This window comes from Coffea arabica, chromosome 7c (genome assembly GCF_036785885.1).
Source record: "Coffea arabica cultivar ET-39 chromosome 7c, Coffea Arabica ET-39 HiFi, whole genome shotgun sequence".
In the NCBI taxonomy this organism is placed as follows: Eukaryota; Viridiplantae; Streptophyta; class Magnoliopsida; order Gentianales; family Rubiaceae; genus Coffea; species Coffea arabica.
Window position 1 is genome coordinate 3,993,983 of NC_092322.1, and position 21,454 is coordinate 4,015,436.

Below are 21,454 nucleotides of genomic sequence, written 5' to 3' on the forward strand. Positions count from 1 at the left end.
CAGTTTTGATGTTAGGATGATAGTATTTTAACAGTGCATACATTGAATTACGTATAATTTGACATAAATTTCTTTTTGGCAGGCATTAAGGATTTGTTAGGAGCAGACATTCTAGGGGTTTTGATTTCTTGTTAATGGGCATTTGCCTTCCCTTGGATCAACCAATCAAAAAAGGAAGAATAAACCTACGTGTTAGTGCCGTAGTTAATTTATCCTGCCTTTGGTTTAGTACGACAATGAATGTTTTCCTTGATTGTCGATTCATGACCAACCACGTACTGGAAAACTGAAGGGAGTTCGATTTGGGATTCAGCTCTTTTATTGATATGCAGACATGAGCAAAGTACAAAGATGGCGGTAGCATTCCACTTAGATTTGACCCCAAACCTCAACCATAACCTAATCGCTTCGATTACTTGAATGCACGCAGAAAGCACAGTGGAAGATTATTATTTGCACTAGGTGTAGAGCAGATGCGTACACCCAGGAACAGGGACGAACTTCTGATGATGGAGCTTGCTAACTTATACAAGAGGATCAAGTTCAGTTGCCCACTTATTTTTGGTCTTTCCTTCAGTCGATGAACCACCAGTACCATATAACTCCGTTGATGCCAGCCTTGTCGAATCAACGTAGTCAGGCGGACAATGTGCCGGTACGCCGCCAAATAAGAGGCATACAACTCTGAGCAATTGCATGAGACCAGTTTCCTTGTAATCAGACCCCCAAACGCATCCTTTTATGAAGCTTCTTATCAGTTCCCAAATAGAGTTTATGATCTTAGGTATGAGCCATAAGATCGAGAAGTAGTTCTTGTTTGGCGCTTCGTCAACAGTCTTGCAGCACAATCATAACACAAACAAATTAATCCAGTTAAAAAAAATGAAAAAAAAAAAAAAAGAAATCCGCTCTGATCAGTGATAGTTTGCAATATAGATAGAGAAACTAAAGAGAGGGAGGTGGATGGACGTGCTCACTTTGCCTTTGAAGAAGCTGTTGAAATACGCACACGTCCCAAAGTGTTTAAACTCAGTGACGGAGTTATCAGAGGGGACTCGGGGCACAATATCGTTGCAATAAACGGTCCTATAGTAATTAGGGAGCAAGTTATTGTTAATTTGGTCTTCCATGAACTTTCCAAACTGCTCATTTCCCACCCTTGGTTGCCCGAAAGTGTAGACCCCGTCCAATCGCTCCAACATCGACGTTTCCCCATGATACGCCAAAATTGCTGGAAACAGAATTGCTAGGGCACCGCCCAGGCTATGACCCGTGACTATGAATTTGGCCTTGTCATTCTTCTTCAAAAGCTCTTTCAGCTTTCCCCTAACAGTGTAGTAAGCATAGTCGTGGCCGCCAAATATTTGGATCAAGTTCTTGGGCCAACCCGTGAGCTTCTGCTGGCCGAGTGCTTTGAGGAATCCGGCATGCACCTTTCCCAACCCGGGGAACTCGTACCATGACAGATCAACGTCTGAAACCCAATCTAGAGTGTCGAAGGGCGAAGTGCCCCTGAAGGCCACCACGATCGTTTCCGTATCGGTGTTTTCATCTTTCCGGAACAAGAAACCTTGTGTTGTTGCTTTCTTTTGATAATCTGCCAAACAGGAAAGATTTTGCATGATAACAGTGGTCGTTACTGGGGAGTCGATCGACGATTATAAGCTAGGGATAATTTCAGGATATCTAACAATTTCACTGAGCCCCCTGAGATTTTGAAAATTACACATCCCTCCCTTAATTTGATAGCTTTAATAACAAAAGCTTAAAATAATATTGACTTGGTCAAATTTTTAAACGAATACCCAAAAATACTCTTGTGTAATAAGTTTTAATTTACTTCTCTATAGAATTATAAGATTATCTAATGTAATTATAAGGAAAAAGTGTCGAATTTTTTATATCCATACCTAATATTTGATAAACAACTATAATAATAATTTTATCACTATAATAAGATACTTTTGATGGTATTTAATTATGAATTTAGATTTATAAGATAGAAAATAAAATGTTGAAATGATTGATTTAGAGTTTATGAATTTTTGAGTAGTGGGATTATCATAATTCAGTAGTGATTTTGGGTATTTCCTTTTGATTTATTGTTAATTTTAATACCAAAAAAATAGAAAACAAAGATTAGCAAAAAAACATCGAATTACGTATAAAATTAACTCATAAAAAATTATTAGTTAGACATTTAGTTACAATAGAATCCAGATATAATAGTGATAATTTTATATTTTTTTGGCAAAAAATTAAAATAAAAAAGAATAAGAAGGAAAAACAATGAAAAAATAATTTTAAAGTCATTCTAAATATAAGCATACGAAACAAGGAAATCTTATTAAAATATTTAAGAATACTATTGTCATTTTAAATGATAATATAGGCATGTATAATTTTTCAAATCTCAAATAATCTCAATGAAATTGTCAGAAACCTCAGAATTATCCCTATAAACTAACACAAATATACTAGTTACTTGATAAGGCTTAGGACTTGGGTAGGAAATAATTACCGTTCCAGAAATCGTAAAACGCCACGAAATCCATCTGCCAAAGTTTTTTAAACCCGATTTCGTTAATTATCAGGATGCTGGACTTCAAAGAGGAAAAAAAAAAAAGGGAGAGGAAGAGAAAAAGATTAATGTCGTCATTACCTTCCAGTGGTCGGTGACGGTGGATTCAATAAAAGCCTTGTTCTCATAAGCAACTTTGGCAGCCATTATTGAGAGATGGGGATTATACCTACTATCCCCAGCTGCGATGTTCTCATCCAAATCTTGCCGCAAGTCCAGAAATGCTAGAACCGACAGGTACTTGGCCGATGTCTCGTCCGGGATGCCTATGACTTGACCTACAATTGAAAATGAAAACGAATTGAAACTGAGTCTTGATTGGATCGAAAGAGCCACTGTAATGGCTCAAGTTTGGTGGTCTAATGATTACAAGCTGCAGAATACAAGAAGATTAGTGATATACTGGTGCTGCAAAATAGAGAGAATTTAAAATCTTTAGTTCTTCACAGATAGATTGTACACTTTAATCACACATTTGGTCAAGAACGCTCTTGATTATCCGTCTATGCTATTTAGATCTAGCAGGCCATATTTCCAACTTTGTGCGACAACTTCTACACAAAATTTTAGGATCAGAAATTTCTTTTTGAACCTTCATGGTTTGTAATCATAATCAGATATTCTGGGTAATGTACTGTCGGTTCCAGGTGGCGGGGTGGGAATAATCATTACGATGGAAACTTTCCTATTTCTACAAATATTCTTTTTTCACTTCTGTTGAATATGATCTACAAAATCAGTAGAGACAAATCCCAAAATCAGGTGTCCTTTTGATCTTTTTTTTTTTTTTTTGGGGAGGGGTGGGGTGGGGGGAGGAGGGAGGGCATCGCCTTTTTTGCCATGATATCTCATTAGCATGCATCATAAATCCGTGAATCTACAGATACTGAACCGGATCTTTAGTTTATTCTCTTTTTTTTTTTCCCTTCTTAAATAAATGAGAGTCAACATAGCAAAATTATAAATTTTTCAATTACCTGTTGAAATCTTTTTCTTAGAAAATTATGTTTTTGGTTCATATTATTTTAAAAAGATCGGGTGCATTCCGTAGTAATCCAAATCGAAAGAGATGCGGAGGATCATGGGCCCTGATGTGGTTGTGACCTTATTCTGCAAGGCATTTGTACCGTGCACCGTTCGCTGACGTCAGATGTTCGAAGAACTGCCATGGCCGTCTCTAAATGATGAAATTATTATAGTAAGATGCTTGAATTGAATTACCCTTCAAGCATGATACCTTTCCCGTAATAAAGACTTAAAGAGACGTAAGCGGCCAGGAAAAAAAAAACAAAAAACAAAAAGAGAGAGAGAAAGAAAGAAAGATATCCATAGATCGATGCAGTACATCTAATGGAAGATATCCATGCATGCATAAATGCAAAAACATGAACAAGTGCAAAAACATGAATTATAATCAGCTCATGGACGACTTGAAATTCCCAAAGCCATATTCCCTAGCTATATATCAAAACAAAAGCTCATGAGTTGTCCAGAAAGGTTCTGCAGTGAGCAAAGTTGTAAACGTCAGTGGAAAGAAATGAAGAAGAATATAGAAGACGACGTAAGTAGTAAAGTAAAATCATTAACCGACGAGGGGATTAGTAGAGTCTACCAGTCACTAGGTTGTAGATGAGCACGAAGATGTTGGTATTCATGTGCAGCAGGTTAAGCCACTGCTCAAGCAAGTTCCCTAACCATGCCACGGGTTTTGCGACTAGTCGTAAAAGTATTTGCGCCACTACCGTAAGAAATATGATCCATCTAGGTGCAAAAGGCATCTTAGTCCCTTTGGGAACGTCCACAAATTTTCTGTTATATATGTTACTGGAGAACAGGAAGCAAACGAGATCGACGAGGCCAGCTTTCTCTGGACTTAGCAGCATATAATTGCTGCAAAATGACTTGTTGCAAGCCATTTTTTCCTGACCGAGATCAACCATTGAAGTAATTGATCAGAACTAGGATGATAAAATTGGTTCACTAGCTAGTACTAGTAGTTGGACTTGGAGAAAGCCTTGAATCTGCAAGACCCCTATATATAGAGAGGGAGCCATTAGTGTTTGCCCTGCTCAAGTTTTTTTTTTTCCTCTTTCTTTCTTCTTTTAGGTAATTATGCTCACGCACGTGGAGAACGTTTCCTACTGTTTCAGCTACTTATTTACATCGTTTCAGCTACCTGTTATTGATGATAATGTATGGTAAAATGAAAACTAACTCAACATCCATTTTCTTTCAATTGCACGACTTTACTAGGTCGGATGATATACCGCTTTTCCTGATAGAATTCCTCATCCACCAAAAAAGTAGAAAAAAAAAAGGATATGTGCCTCTCTTCCCTCAATTATATGGGGTTGTAGACACATCGAGTTGAGCCAGAAGCATCTACACTCACACAAATTATTGTCGTTGGCATCTAGAATAACTTCAATCGTGATCATGCATATTTTTTTGACGTTAAATGTATGCAAATTAGTAATCTTTTTTGGGAAAAATTTCAAATTCTTTTATTCAATACAATTAGAATGCTTTCTTTTCTAAATCAGAGTATTTCCTTTTGTATCCTGCCCAGTATACATTCTTCTATGCTTCTAACCGTGTGTAACATGATTCTGAAACTTCATGTCAAGATTTATTAAGTATATTTAGGAAATCAGGACTCATCAAATATTGAGGTATAGGTCAGTCAACTTTAAATAGAAAAGTAGATATTAAAAATCTTTCAAAAGTTTTGAATCATGTTTTAGGTTTAAAAGTTTCTTTAAAGCAAAAGGTGTTCATGAAAGAAACTCGAAAGCCAGTCATTAGAATTGGGTTAGGAATTAGGATTCTCTCCATTCATTGGATTTCTCTCCATTCATTTTTATCTAAATTATTATAAAATCATTCAATTATGTCATTACTTTTGCTTTGATTTCTATATCAGTTTATTAAAAAATAATATTCTTTTTAGATTATTTTAGTATTCAAATAGCATAACACATTTGAACCGTAAAAAAAATCGAGTCAAAATTGATATAAATTTTGTAATAATTAATCAGACAGCAAACTTTACTCAACTTCATACAAAATTTTAAGTAACACAAGTGACGAAATATATTATACTCCCTCCGTCCCACTTTGATAGTTCTGTATTCCTTTTTCTTCTGTCCCAAATTATAGTCCACTTTCCAATTGAAAATTGTAGTTGTATTTTAATTTTTTTAAAATATCCTTATTCAATGTAAGTAGTTGTTACTATAAACCTACTTCATTTAATGAGAGTTGATTCTTTTTTTACCATGAATTCAAGTTCCCATAAAGTTGTACCATATTTAATGTGAGGATATTTTAGGAAAATAGCAATCTAAATTTACTTTTCCAACAAAATTAACTACTTTTTCTTAAACTATGTGAAAAAAGAAACAGAACTATCAAAGTAGGATGGAGGGAGTAAATGATCTTAGTTTTTGAAAGTAATTTTTAAATTAATTTATTGTAATATAATGGAGAGAAATTTACTCCAATGCAATGGAAAGAAGCCCAGGCTTTTAGAATTATTTTTTCCTTTTTTTTTAAAAAAAATGTTGCTATCAGTAAGCAGACAAAATTTTGACATATTGGAAGGGCATCTTGCTTTATCTAATATATTCAATCAAGCGAAGTAATCCCACCGTGGATCAATAATTACAAGCGCGTGGATCAATAATTCTCTTGGATAGGACTTCTGCAAAAGCGACCATTGTATATACATCCTCTTGCCGCTAATTAGATTGAATCACACTTCTTTCAGTCATAAAAGGAAGAAAGATTCGATCGCACTTAATGTCCTTTTTTCATTTTTCGTTCAAAATGTTGAAGATCACAACTCAACAGTAAATGTTGTGCATCATCCTAGATCTACCCAATTAGTGGCAGAGTTAAGACCTATGGTTAGGGGCGCAATCATCAATGTATTGATTCGTAATGGAGTTAAATTTTCAGTATGGATGATCGAATATTGTTATACTTAAAATACACTATAGTGTAAAAATTTTTCACACTAACAGGTATAGATATATGACTCATGAACGAAATGTGAATTTAAAATTTGAATGATAATAGTGTGTCATTCATTTATACCTGCTCATGTAAAAAAAATATATTTTATACTGACAGTTTATAAAAATTAATCCCATACTTATATTGTTGTTTTAGATTTACTATTAACATCATAGTGGTATTAAACTAAAAAAGGATGAAATTTTTTTCATAAAGCGAATCTATGTAGAATTTTTATATATACAGAGATAATTTTAGAAATTTGAAGGAGGGGACATAAATAAATATTCAAACTTTGTAAATGGTAACATAAGGAACTTGACAGAACATGGGAATGGAAGGGGCAAATAAGTATTTTTAGAAAATTGAGAGGGTGAAAATAAAGTGTAAAAATGAAAATCCTACAAAATGTTGAGGCTAATTTACAATTTTATAAAACTTAAAGGGGGCAATTCGATATTTTTAAAGAATTTGAGGGAATGTAAATGAGGTGCAAAAGTGAAAAAAACTACAAAATATCAAATCTATTTTATAATTTCATAAAATTTGAGGGGGGGGACAATTGCCCATGGCTCCGCAAACTGTACCCACCTTGAATAAAATACGACCAATGTGGCGAGGGTGTGCTCCCGCCGCCCAGGGGGTTCGGGTCGCCCGTCGCACATCGAGAGAGATTGTGAAGCATTAATTTCTGGATTTAAGATTCATAGATGATCGATTTAGGTACTAATTGATTGAATCCAGTTATTTTATGGGTCCCTCTTAGATTGTCCGTTTGGACCGTTCTTTCGATTCTCATTGAGTGTTTAATCTAACTATGTGTGTTGTTGATTTTTGACTCGAGAAAAAAGAATAAAATACGGCCAAGAAAACTTCACACCCTTTGAAGAAAATAAAATACACCGGTTCAGTCATTAGTGGGAATTAAGAATCATATCCACTGGACACAATCCGACAAAAATCCAACAACCCCAATTCACTACTCGCTTTTTACGTGTTAACCTCCAAAATATATACTTGATGAAAAGAATAAAATAAAATAAGAAAATAACAAGGTTAGAGATTGACAAAAGAAGAGCATATCCAAACTGTTTTCGAATTCAATGATTGAAATATTTTGATCTCAAAAAGTTTAGAAAAGTGATATTTGCACTCTTAAATTAGTGTCTTGCACTTTTAGGAGCATATTAGTCAATGAATAGATTAGAGCGCAAGAGACTAAAATGGAAGTAGGAATATCAATTCCTATATTTTGAGGCTTTACATATATTGGGCATCCTAAACTAAAGTGCAATCAATGGACCGTAATTTATGAGGAGTACGTTTACAAATACAATTAAACGAAACGAATTTTCCTTCTTCCACCTAAGAAATTCCATCGAGTATGTTGGTACACGAGGATGAGCCAATTTGGAGAGGAAAAAAAAAGGGTATTGCAACCTCATGCAAGTATACACCGGAAAGGATAGAAGTTTGTGGAAAAGAGGAAAAAGAATATGTTCCCAAAGAAGGCGTGCTTTTTAATTTTAGGCACAGCGAAGGATTCTTTCAGTTCCTTCCTCCTCCTAATATGTTTGTTCGGTTCGTTTGCCAGCCGATCATCCTTGTGAGTTGTCAACAATCCTCCTCTCAATGAGTCAATTCTTCTGATGCCTGGCTTCCATCTTCACAATCCCTGGTAGCAGATATTGACAGAGACTTCTAAGGCTATAGCTACCATCAATGTTTTTAATCAAACGTGCGAAATGTTTTCCTTGCACAATTTATTTCAAAGGTGGGGGAAAAAACAAGAAAAGGAAATTAAGGTTTTTTGAATCAATGAAAACGCGATTTGGATGGGTTTGCTTTTCCTCCCTCCATCGTCCGACTATGGCGGCGATATCTCCACCAAGTGCAAAGCTGCCACCTGCAGCAGTAGTAGACAATTGTCCGTCAGCGAAATATGAGGATATGGTCTCTCTTTTTTTTTCCGAAGATGATAAATCTATTCTATCCTACACTAAAGGGGAGAGAGCGAACCTAAAGAGGTTTAGAAATAATCTGGAGAGGATTGAACCATCACTGGATCAGACGGATGCACAGTATATTTGTCTGAATTTTTTAGAAATAAATCACTTAGGTGATGGCCACCAGTCTAAAGGCGGATGGTTACGAGGACATGATCTCAGAACTCTGAGTTCTACTACTACTTGATGTGCTGCGTGCTCTTGTAAGCGAAGTCGTGAATTTCGTGTCAAAGTGTCATGCAATTCTTATGCTTCTCATGTCGAAGCGTCAATATAGCTTTCCTGTTTTTGTCGTTTTGGATGTTGTCTCTATTATAATATTCTTTCTTTTAAACGTTCCTTTTTTTTTTTTTTTTTTTGGGTGAATCCATGCGTGCATACAATTCTGTCAAGTTTTAAATCACGCAGGAGACACTACAATATATATGGGAAGATCGAGTTTTTGTTAAGACTGTTTGATAATCCAATTCAACACTTAAATATAATGAATTCATATTTTAATATAGTCAACTATGTTTGATAATAAAAAAATAAAATATTTAAATTAAATTATTAATTGATACTTAAATTAGACTTCAGAATACTATGTTTTATATGGTGTTTCAAGATTTAATTCACGTTTGTAATTACCAATACTCCTCATATAATACTAAAAAGATATGAACTAATCAAACGGTAATTAATCAGGCTACATTACACTTTAGACAGTGGTTTAAGGGGAAAAAAAATAGGAATCTTAATCAAGATATTCAGAAGAAAAAAAAGGGTGCAATTCGACCAAATCTAGTATTTTCTCAATCAAATCTTCCAAAAAGATCAAATGAAATCCGACAAACAGTTGATTTCTGCCTGATTTGACTCATTATTTGGTTTACAAAAGTTCGGTGGAGTCCGGGCCGGCCATCTGATTTCACTTGTTAGTCTAGGGATGATGGATCCTTAGCAACCAGAGCATTAAACTTCAGCAACATAAATATATCAAGGAGTATACCTTGATTTTTGCGAAGAGACACTACTGAGCGTGTATATTATGCATTCATATCTTTTTTAATCTTATAAAAAGAAAAGCCTTTCTGATCGATCGCATGCGCTTCCTCCACGGTTGAGTTGGCTCACCATTTCTGCATTCACTTCCTGCCTGTGCTTCTATCAAATTCCCATCTTCCTTCCTAACAACAACAGTCCCTCATTCTATTCTCCTCTTCTGCATGTTCAAAGTTGCATTAGTATTCAGCATAGTTCCCCTTATCTCCTTCTTTGTCACCCATTTATCTCCTTCTTTGTCATAACTCCCCTTACTTTCCTCATGGATTCTTCCTTCTTAGTTGCTTCATTGCATTCCAACCACTCTTGCGTTGCTTTATTTATATATAGTCATTCCTGGACAGTTCTCCTCTTTACTGAATTGAATCTGGTTTCCGGACTTCCAAACTTACCAATGCCTTGGAAGTCCGGAAGCAAAATATCCTGAAATTGCTCAATAAATATCCTGAAATTGCTTAATTATTGTAATTTTGTTTTGAAGGCTCGTGCAAGGAAGGAAAAAAAAAAAAGAAGAGAAAGAAAAAGCAAAAAAAATGGAAATTCAAAGAAAAAAGCAGAAAACTATAGGCTATAGGTGTTAACTCGACTTCTTGATATGGGTTGCATGGTTGGTTTTGACTCAATTTCTTGACATTGATTACGATTCCATCGCTCTAGGGACCGATTTCTCTACCTTCCTGTAGGCTGTAGGAGGATACAAATGACATAGTGGGGACTAAAGTATTTGCATAAAGTGTTTCCTGAAAGAAAAAAATAAATTGTTCCTCTCATAAAACAAGAGTTTTGTTCACCATAATTTCTACAACACCGAGAACGAATACTACGAAATATAACATCAAACATATTTTACAAAGCTTTCAAAAAATGACGGTGCAAATTTTGGTTTAATATACAAATTTAGTAAACTTACACACAAAAATCGGACATTAATAATACGAATATATTTAAAATTATGGAACTAAAATTTTTTAACTATTGCTAAGTTTTGCTAAACATTTTATTCTTTTGTTACTATTGCTTTAGGTACATTGGTCTTGCATAGTCTCCAAAAAAGATTTCTCACTCAACTTTTGTATAGCTCTATAGAAATTTTGTACAATAACTTAATAGTTTGGAGACTTTCATTCATTCCTATGTTTTAGAGGAGGTAAATTAGACATACATTAACATGAATTTAACAGGATAGTTAGTAAAATCTCATATTACATGCGTTGTAAGTAGATTAAAAAAAAATACTCATAATACGTACACATTCATATATTTATCAAACACTCACAATAAATTTTTTGGTATTATACTCGATCCATTTAGTATACTTCAGCATATCACAAATTTTGATAATCTTTATTAAAATAGATATGTGCTTTATACATTATGTGAAAAATAAAAAGATTTATGTCGTACTCTTTTTGCATATATATAAATACGACATCAAAAAATACAATAGCAATCCTATATAGTCCCAAGTAAGAGCTCGTTTGAATTACATTTTTTAGGGACTTTTTGGAGAAAGATTACTAAGTACATTTAAGGACGTAATATATATATATATGATAAAAAAAATGATCGGAAGATATATAATAGAAATATTCATAAAAAAACAAAAAAAAAAATCTTCAGAAGTTGCTGCCTAAACTTTAAATAATTGCGGCGAGGACAAGGCGTCGTAGTATCAACTTTTGGATTTCTTGTGTTAAACTATCTAATATTTTTGATAATCCTCCAAACGAAAAAAAATGGTGTTGTGTTACTATAATATCTATCAACATAGGAGAACTTTTTTTTTTTTTATATTTTCTTTTTATCATTTTTAAATTTTAAATTAGTCTAGATAGAGCTCACAAATTACAACTTGCTTTTGTCTTTTTCTTTTTTCATTTTTAAATGTTTAATTTGTTTTAGAGTCTCACAAATTAGACACTTATTTCCAGAGCTCCAAAATTTGTCAAGCCATGTTGGGAAAGAGCATCAGCAGCAAAACTGCTTTTCTTGATCACGTATTCTGAATGACAATTCCAGACCATTATATTTGACACTCTCCGATGTTGATAACAAAACCTATTAGAAAATTTCCTCTGTGATCTCAAAAAATGTCCCCATCTACCTAGTAATCATCCATGGGAATGATAGCACCGCCTGTACTAATAAGAAGGCACCAGTTATATAGGGAAGAGGGATTTGTCCAATCCAGATTGACGTCATTGGAGATTTTGCTCGTCGATTATTTGCTCGTCAATTCGTGTTCTGAAGTCCAGAGTCACCCCAATCTAGGCCCAAACTGCATGAGGCCTGGCTTTCTGAAGTCCAGAGTCACCACCGCAATTTAGTCCATTGCAGACTAGTACCTATTTACCAATCTCGGCATGACTCAGAATACAGAACTTTTTGAAGACAAGATGTCTGGAACTTACTTCATACCCAACACATTCGAAAAAATCTTTCCAGGTGAGTCTTGCAAGGCCCAAAGCAATTGTTTACAAATCTGGTAATATTTTCTAGTGTCTTGGCACTCTTAGAACAACAAACAATATGCAGCCTTAAACTTTGCCATTTAACTTTAGTAATCTGGTAATATTGCAACATATCTTGCAATAACAAAATTGTCAGTTTTTTCTTTCACTTTATGTAATTTCCAAGGAAAATACTTATATGTAATTTCCATCAAAAAGCATAAAATCGTCGGTGCATTTATGGTTTTTTTTTTTTTTTTTCAAAATAGTGAAGATGAAATAGTTGGCCTTAATGTGCAGAAGAATTCTTTCTTGGCCTTAATGAAACTTTCCTCCGGACGTTCCTCGCCTCTGGTTTTTCATCATTGAGACAACAGTGAGGTAATCCATGATGAGCTGATAAACAGAAGAACTCCGGACGTAAATCAGTTGGGCTTGTAACTCTTTATGCATTTTTTTAATTAAAATAAGATGGATAGCATCTAAAAAATTGCACTTACCTCAAGGCTCTATGCGCAAATTTACTCCATATCCTATGTTTCCCATAATTTTGTCCATTTTATTGGAAACAACGCAATCACCCGCAAGCTCAAACTTGGGGAGCTCGCCGCTTGCCATTGCTGCTGCCAAAGAGCCGCATTCATCACCTAAGCATCTGCAACAAGCCTCAAATCTCCAGCGAAGTCGCTCTAAATTTTTCAATCTGTCATCTATAATAAGTTGTGCTTTTTTTTTTTGTTTCCTTTATGCGAAATGTATTCGAGTATGTTTGAGTGGGGACTTGGCTAAAAGTTGTGTTGGTCGCAATTTGCGCCTTAGCACGCCAACTGTTTGATGAACTTGCCCGTCGACAGGTCAGTTGCTGGCTATCTCGCCCGCCCCTGCTGCCTTACCCTGGTCCCCCAGTGCGGGGGCACCTTTCTTTTTCCTTTATCTCCCCTTTGTCTTTTTTTCCTCCCCTCTTAGCACCTTTGGGATTAGAAAAACTATTATCACCACTACTAGTGCTAATAGTATATTATTATTAGGAAAAACTAATTACTAATAATTTAACCCAACATAACATGAAAAAAATAGATATATTGAAAATATTAATTATATTTAATTAATTAATATGAGGGATAGAGCAGGGCTTCTTGTACCATTTAAGTGCCCACCCCACCCTTCGCCTCATCACTTCCCTCAGCAAGGCAAATGTCAACTCCAATTGTCATCTTTAAACCAATAAATACATTATTATTGTTCTGTCTGAATTAAGTGGCCCCAGTCTGAAGATATTTTACTATTTTTTATTTTCCTTTGGGGAGGGGGTTGGGGACTTTTGGTTGTCTTGATTATGTAGCAATATTTTGTGTTTCAACTATATTCTTACTTCACCCTCCTGCATGATGTCTAGAGAACAAGTAGTTAATAGAGTGGTGCTGCACCACCCTTGCTATTTATTTACGACATGGGTTCAGAAAAGTGTTAAAGCTGACATTGGTGGTACAGAAATACCTACGATAACTTAACCGACCCTTACTTGGTCTAGAAGAGCGAAGTTGCTTAATTTATACGATAATTGGCTTGTTACCATAATAGAAACTTGCACAAGTGAAGACAGTGAGCTTGATTTCATTCCTCCTCCAATTTTGGACTTGCTAAATAAGAGAAGAAAGGCATTCAGACTTAGAAAGTGTCAATAATGTTAAAAACAAGCCAAAAAGAGCCATTTCTTTACAAACCCCCCCAAATCTTTTCCACTAGATACAGATAACCAAAATTATACTCTCTCTCAGGTAAGCATTTGTACAGAGGAGCCCAGGTGAACAGACTGATGCTGGCATCCTTTTACCAGGTTAGAATAATCTACAGCTGATGTCGCCATCATCATCGGAATTCCAGCATTATTCAGTGGCCTATTATTTGCAGTTTGCTCCAGGGATTGCACTTGCTTTTTTAAAAACTTAAGGTAATGGGCCGCCTCGTCCAACATAGAAGCCGTGTCCATTTTAGTCCCTCCTGGAACAAGTCTCTGCAGAATTCTGATCTTCTCACTAATCCGTTCCCTCCGGTGCCTAGCTGCCACACTTTGAGGGTCCTTGGATATCTTCACATTCTTTCTTCTTGGTGGCTTTACCGATTCAGGGTCAATGTGAATCGGCTGCATCATTGCTATGCGGAAAATCATTTCTCTCATCGCATCCATGGAGCTTCTTTTCTGTAATGGATTCGACAATGACGATCCATTTGCAGGCGTAAATTCTGGAACTCCTACAGTAGCAATGCCGCCTGAATCTCGAACAGGGTTGCCCGCGAGTGAGATGAACGATGTTGAAGCAACAATATATGGATTTAGAAATATTGGATCAGTACTTGTGGCACTTTTACTAGATGATCCGAGTTCCGGTGGCTCGGAAATACCATACAGATAATTAGTAGTCGCAGAAGACTGGTAGAACTTGCCAAGGTGCATCCCCGTTGTTGGTGATCCTAATTGATTTTGTGAAGCTGATTTGAGGAGCTCTATCTTCATGCCTGTTGCGATCCTCAAGCTCGAGAGGGGGAGAGAAATGTTTGCTTTGGGTTTGGAATCAGGAAAGGAGGCAGGAGGATGGGAGAGCTACATAGATAGCCTCGTGTAGACACTAACATGCATTACCACACTGGTAAATTACATGAAGCTGGCTGGCCTGCAGTATATATAGCTGGAATGAGATATGTGGTAGTGTATATACATTAAAATACATTATCTTTCGATATGATATATTTTGGTGTCACCAAATCTTGATGATATTTATTCTCTTAAGCCTTTGTTTATTCTATCTTCTGACATTCTTTGTATATCATCAGACAACAATGATTTATGGATTTTGCGGGTAGAATTGTATAATTGCACTAATTTATAGCACACATTATTGCTGATATTTCCGGACCTAATGAGCGAAACGTATACATATTTGTACATGCCCTTTGATTGTGAAGTTCTTTGTTAAACAGAAACTCATGATTCATGATTAGATCAGCAGCATTGAAGTAATAATAATATGATTCAACATGTCGGCATCCAAAAAAGGAATTAAGTCCGAAGTTAAGGTTGATCCACCTTGATGATGGTCTGATTTTCTTCGTTGTAAGAAATCATTGCTGATATTTTACATGTTTTATCGCCTCAATTAAAAATAGTTTATATGAGTGGTTTAAGATTTATGACACGAAATTCCTATCGCCTTTGAGATCTTATTTTTTGCATATGTTACATTTATTTAGATTGGCTCATATAAAGAATTATTATTGACACTACCAGTGTCGCAAACATATTTGTAATTGTAGGTATTTGCAGGCAAAAGTGTTATTTACAAAAAAAAAAAAAAAAAAAAAAAAAAAAAAAAAATAAATTCTGGTAGAGTTAAAGTCTTTATGCTCAATTCAGCAAGATGCCAATGTGAACTTTGAATTCCATTTTTTTCAATCTTAACTGTTGTTTTTTTTTTTCTTTGGGAAATGGAGGTTGTCACAACAATAAGTACTACTATATATGTTTATCTATTAACAACTCTTAGTAAGAAAAAAAAATTTTTTTGGGGGTCATTTGCTTGAAGAAATTATTTAGAAATCATATCATGGAATGATCGTGTTCAAAAAAAAAATTTTTTTTTTTAAATTTGCTGACCGAACCTGTCAACATTAATAGAATGTGATAGAACAGTAGGCCCATCGATGGAGGCATATATTATTGTAGTAATATGAGGTTTAGCAATGATAGCATTATCAGACAAAATATCTCTTGTTTCCTAATTCTTTAATACATATTTTAGGTACATCGGCAAATTCCGATGGGGACTGTGGTGGAGGGAAGAGGCATGGCAATATTATGGCAGTGGGGGTCGTTGGACTCAAGGTCAAGGTGCATGAACCAAAACTACTGATTCGAATTTTCATTGAGTTTCAATCGTAGCTTGTTGCAGGAACAGATCTTCCTTCACCTGTTTCATTCCTGATTTGCTTCCAAAAAAAAAAAATAATAATAACAATGATGATGATAAAGGAAGAGCCCCCATTGTCACGTGACATCCGTCAGAAGATAACAGCTCCAAAATTCAGAAGCAGTGGGGGTGCCCACTGCCCAGCCCCAACCCCCAGAAAAATGTCAAAAAAAAATGTTCGTATCACCACGCACCTTTACTTCATCAACTCAAAGAGGGGTACTCCACACCACTTGGAATTACTGCACATCGGATCTCATCCCCCTCGTAACAACTAAAACAACGCAGCAGTATACAAGTACAAGCCCACGGGGTGACTGCTTCATTGGCACGCGTCGCGAGGAGGTGGATTAGGATTAAGTGTAGCAAGAAAGAATGAGAGATCAAAGATAGTACTCGGAGTATACAGTCACGCTGCCGGCCGGAGCAGTAATGACCGAATGTGCTCATGCCCTGCACCAAATGAAATATGTCAGCCGCGGATGATGATAACGTTTTGCACGCTAAATGTGAAAAAAAAAAAAAAAATCTAATTTGACGATCGAAAGGGTCCGTCTCATGAGACAAAAGTAAGAACGGACAGCAAAAAGGATTGAGCACTCAGTGTTTGATCAACGCTCGTCAGTCTGCTGAGCAGAAACATTCACTCACACCTCTGAAACAGAAATTTGAGCAACTAGTACTCTGAAGAGGTTATTTTTGACCTGAAGAGGTGGCTCGGAGGTCAAGGGAGTTTCTGCTCGAAGGGGTCATCACACCGGGATCACCTGCTTAATAGTTGTAAGAGACGGGACTAAGTTTTTCGATTAATCTCCGAAGATTAAGTTAGTCCGGGATGAGATATTTGAGAGAGGTGCAGGGAAAGTAAGATTGTGTTACCAGAGATCCCTCCCTCTTCTCAGTGGGGTATCCTACTATTTATAGAGGACAATTTGGAGGGAAAGACAATAGAGTCCAGTTCCCTAGACATTAGATTAAGACAGCAGATCCCTTGACTTGACCACTCTAGGCGGCCAATGTGTCAGACCAGTGGTCAGTGTGTCAAATGTCATATCCATAGCTTGTCAGTTGTCAAATCGTAGGCTGCGGTGGCAGTTGGGGGTCACTTCATCAATCCATTCCGGGGTGACGACAGAGACCTAGGCCACTTCGGCCCACAAGGTGTTTATGATAACCGAGATGACATAAGGAACCCGAGATGAATCTTATGATAAGAGGGGTCATTCAAGAATTCCATTTATGATCATCCCGAGCCGGAGTGGCCATCCTCAATAAGCCCCCCCAAGCCTTGGGAAGAAGTAGCTTACTCGTCCATTCCTGAGGCTTTTGAGTGGCGTCGGGGCACAAACCGTGATGATAACAGGTCGCGTGCATGTATAGTTAAAGGGAAGATGATGAGACAGTTGACAACGTTAATGACAGGTCTCTGAACGAACGTACACCCGGAGCCTTCTCATTTTTCACAGAGCAAACCATCATCATTTTTTCACCTCGACAAATCTCGATATCTCGACAGCCCTCAAGAGTAAGTTTACTACTCCTTTCTTTCTCTAATCATAGCTAAAATAGCTCGCACACATAGGGAAACTGCAGGTCCGAACTTCAGCGAAGCAGAGAGGTCTGGCCCATCCGAAGAGGAGGTGAGTACGTCTTCCCGTCCGGATCTCTCGATGGTGGATTTTAGCCAACTCCCGAACTTCAACAGTGTAATTGGTCAGGTTCAGGCGGCCGAAGTCATCCGCAAATATTCCTTCGGTCGGAACTATAGTATCTACCACCCTCGGCTTGATCAGACAGCCGAAAGGCCTCCTAAGGGGAGATCGGCAATCTACCTCGATCAATTGGAAGCCGGACTAAAAATGCCAACCACCAGATTTTTTCAGGACGTGCTGAGATACTGGGGGTGAGGATAACCCAGATAGTCCCAAACGCAATTCGAATCATCATTGGATTCAAACTGCTTTGTCGAGCTCAAAAGCTGACTCCAACAGCCAATCTATTCCGTTGCTGTTATGCAATCAAGAACAGCAGAAACGAGAAGAAGTGGTTTTACTTTGGCAACAGGAATGCCAACGTGCCGAAACTAGTTGTAGATGCTCCCTCCTCGATAAAAGAGTGGAAGCATAATTTTGTCTTCATTCCTGTCGAGGACTTCCCTAGGAGTTTCTGATGGATGCCACCCATTACGACCAAGGATTCTTCCCTGGGGGATGTAAAAGAAGAAAATTTCCAAAAAGTCCTCGGGTCAGGTTTTCGGATTAATAGCTGAGCCTACCCTGAGGCAATACTGGTCAAAAGCGGGATCAGCTGAGCTCTCATCAGTCCGGGTCGCCCTCCATATTTCTCCACTAGACTCCAAAAACCTCGTATTCTTCAATTCATACTTTGTGCTTTTAGTTTTCCTGCAATTCTGAGTAGTAATACTCCCTTTTATGTAGTGACGAAGATTTTCGACCGAGGTAGCCAAAAGACCGGCTAAGAGGAAGGAGGCGGCCGAGTCGTCCACTGCTCAGTCGAAGAAAAAGAAGAGCCCCGCGGCCGTCACGACCCGCTCCATCCCAATCATCATCTGCAAAGGGGCCTCCCCTGGCCCAAACATTCCCCAGGGGCTTATAACCCGAAGTGTGACGGTGGCAACCTTACCACCGGGCCGAGGGAAGGGTATCTCGGCAATCGAGGTTCCTGTCAGTGGGTCCTCCTTGTGGAATCTCCACCACGTGATGTCTCAGGAAGCCAGAGAGGATAAGAGGTACCATGGCGCGCATTGGTGCTCGGAGTGGAAGGTCAATGTCAACGACCAATGTAGGAATCCTGTGGTAGCCCACAATCTGTTGGTACACTCCGTCTTGCCGAGGGACCATGCCTACATCAGGAAATTAACGCCCCAGGAGCTGATGAAAAGTGCCTCCGTGGCATAGGCTTCCACCGCGGCTTTTGTCCCGGAGATATCTCAGCGATACACCTAACTCTCTAAGAACCATCAGCCCTCGGTTGAGGTCCAAAACAGGATCTCCTTGCTGGAGAAGAAGTTGAAGATAGCCAAGAAGGATCGCGACAAGGCCAGAACCGAACTGGAGCAATTCGAGACAACTACCAACTCTCTAAGGACGGCTCTGGATGATGAGAAAAATCGACGAACCCAAGAAGAGCAATCATCTCGGAAGGCTATCGAGAAGGCCGGTACCTCGGCGTTGGAGGCATTTCACAAGTCAGAGGCCTTCATTCGTGATCTCGGGGAGCTGACCTTGCCGAACTATATGTTCAGATATACCTCGGCCATTAACAAAGTCGCACCTCTCTTTTCTCCTGAAGAGTTGGATTCCTTCAAGGAGAAGGCCAACTACAATAAAGATGCTAAGGAGCTCTGTGACCGCATAGCCGAGAGCATCCAAATCGGTAGGGACTTGATTGAGATTCGGAAGAAATTCAACTGATGGCTATCGGAGTTTGAGCTCACCCTCGAAAGAGCCGAGGCGGAGGGGATCGAGGCCAATGGAACCGAAGCGAAGGGTACTACCGAGCTAAGAGAGTGTGAAGAAATGGAAGGGACCGAGGCAGGGGCACTTAGAAGCGCCCTTGACCTCAGCCTTTTGTACTTGTATTTTTTCTGATTTCCATCAATGAAATTGTTCTTTCAATCATCTCATCCTCTATTTTGTTGATTTCTTATTCTAGTGGCTTCATATCTTTTATACTTGTCCTTTTTTCTCCTTTTCTTCTCGTGTTTATCCCCTTATTTTTTCTTGGAATAGAAGATAATCAAGGAAAAAATAACTTGCACAACAAAATGCTAATACATTGAACACCCTTCAGGGGTGGTACAGTTTGAGATTCTCAACGTGCCAAATTCGGGGTATCCGAGAACCATCCCGATAAGTTAATTTACAATATTCATTTTGACTAAACTCAATAACACGGTAGGGTCATTCCCATTTGGGAGTTAGTTTGCCTTAAGGTTCAGTTCGACTAACCGATTTTTTTCGGAATACAAGGTCTCTCGGACTGAACCGTAGGTGTCTGACCCGGGCATTACAGTAACTAGTTAGGATATTTTTATATAGTACGACCTTCGCTGCCGCGGTGTCGCGTTTCTCCTCGGTGAGGTCGAGGTCCACCCGTCTTTCTTCTCCGTTGGCTTTGGCTGTAAAGCCACCATGCGAGGGCTCGGGGTAATGAACTCGAACGGAACTACCGTTTCGAATCCATAGGTTAAAGAGAATAGGATCTCTTGGGTTGCGAATCTCGGGATGGTTTGGTACAACCACAACACACTGGAGAGTTCGTCCACCCAATATAATTCAGCTTGATACAGCTTAGTTTTGAAACCATTGAGGAATGTGCGATTGAAATTCTCGACCTGTCCATTAGTTTAGGGGTGTCCCACCGAAGTAAAGTGTTGTTTGATGCTGAGATTTTCGAACCATCCTTTAAAAGGGTTATCCGCGAACTATTTTCCATTATTTGAGATGACCACCTGCGGTAATCCGAAGCTGCAGACCACATTCTTTTAGAAGAACTTTTAAACTACTGAACTAATTATGCTCCTCAGGAGCTCGGCTTCCACTCATTTGATGAAATAATCTATCGTCACTACCAGGTAGATATGATTACCTGGGGCTCTACGAAATGGACCAATTATGTCAGTACCCCACTGTTCAAAGGGCCAGGACGAGGTGATAGGAATCATGAGGTTAGTTGGCTGGTGGTGTTCAGGAGCATGATGTTGGCATGAAGAGCAGCCAAGAACCAGGAGTTGGGCATCTCGGCGAATAGTAGGCCAGAAGTACCCGAGCAATAAAACCTTTTTTACTAGCATCTGATAGCCGACGTGAGCACCACAAAACCCCTCGTGTATGTCTTGAAAAATTCTCTCTCCCTCGTTTGGTGTGACGCACCGCATCTACGGGCCGAGATAAGATCTCTTGTATAGGAGGTCGCTCCGGATAGCGTACCTGGCCGCTTTATTTCTAAGTTTTCTCGTTTCGACTCGATCTTCTGGAAACTCTCCCTGACTGAGGAACCAAATCAGCGGGTTCATCCAGGTGTCCCATGGATAAACGGGATACACGATTTTTTCTACATAGTCTGGTTCGGCCAAGACTTTAACAAAGACCGTTTTATTCAGGTCGGAGAAAGAGATAGAGGCGAGCCGAGATAAGGCGTCAGCCCTTTTGTTCTGCGATCGAGATATCTTTAGAATTTCAAAAGACTCGAAGTATGCTGTTACTGGTGGACCTTGAAGAGGTAGCGTCGCATAATCTCTCCCCTGGCCTCGTACTCACCAAGTATTTGGCATACAACGAGTTATGAGCCACTATTGATTAAGATGTGTCAAGCGCCGAACCTATGAGCTAACTGTAGGCCGGTGATGACCGCTTCGTATTCGGTTTC

The 21,454-nt window shown here is 38.2% G+C and overlaps 2 protein-coding genes and 1 long non-coding RNA gene across 3 annotated transcripts; all 3 read right to left on the reverse strand.

Annotated features, from left to right (window-relative positions):
- Positions 1-301: 301 nt before the first annotated feature.
- LOC113698414 (triacylglycerol lipase OBL1-like) lies at positions 302-4,593 on the reverse strand. Its single transcript, XM_027218231.2, has 5 exons — positions 4,194-4,593; positions 2,663-2,859; positions 2,522-2,555; positions 978-1,597; positions 302-836 (listed from the first exon to the last, which is right to left on the reverse strand). Exons 1-5 carry the CDS (start codon positions 4,519-4,521, stop codon positions 525-527), a joined length of 1,491 nt encoding a protein of 496 aa, XP_027074032.1. The 5' UTR covers positions 4,522-4,593; the 3' UTR covers positions 302-524.
- Positions 4,594-13,766: 9,173 nt separating this feature from the next.
- LOC113698409 (uncharacterized) lies at positions 13,767-15,121 on the reverse strand. Its single transcript, XM_027218224.2, has one exon. The coding sequence runs from the start codon at positions 14,611-14,613 to the stop codon at positions 13,873-13,875; it is 741 nt and encodes a 246-aa protein (XP_027074025.1). The 5' UTR covers positions 14,614-15,121; the 3' UTR covers positions 13,767-13,872.
- Positions 15,122-15,429: 308 nt separating this feature from the next.
- Positions 15,430-16,994, reverse strand: LOC140010207 (uncharacterized). The gene is made up of 2 exons (XR_011817482.1): positions 16,645-16,994; positions 15,430-16,516 (listed from the first exon to the last, which is right to left on the reverse strand). It is a non-coding gene; the product is annotated as an uncharacterized lncRNA (long non-coding RNA).
- Between the last annotated feature and the right edge of the window lie 4,460 nt (positions 16,995-21,454).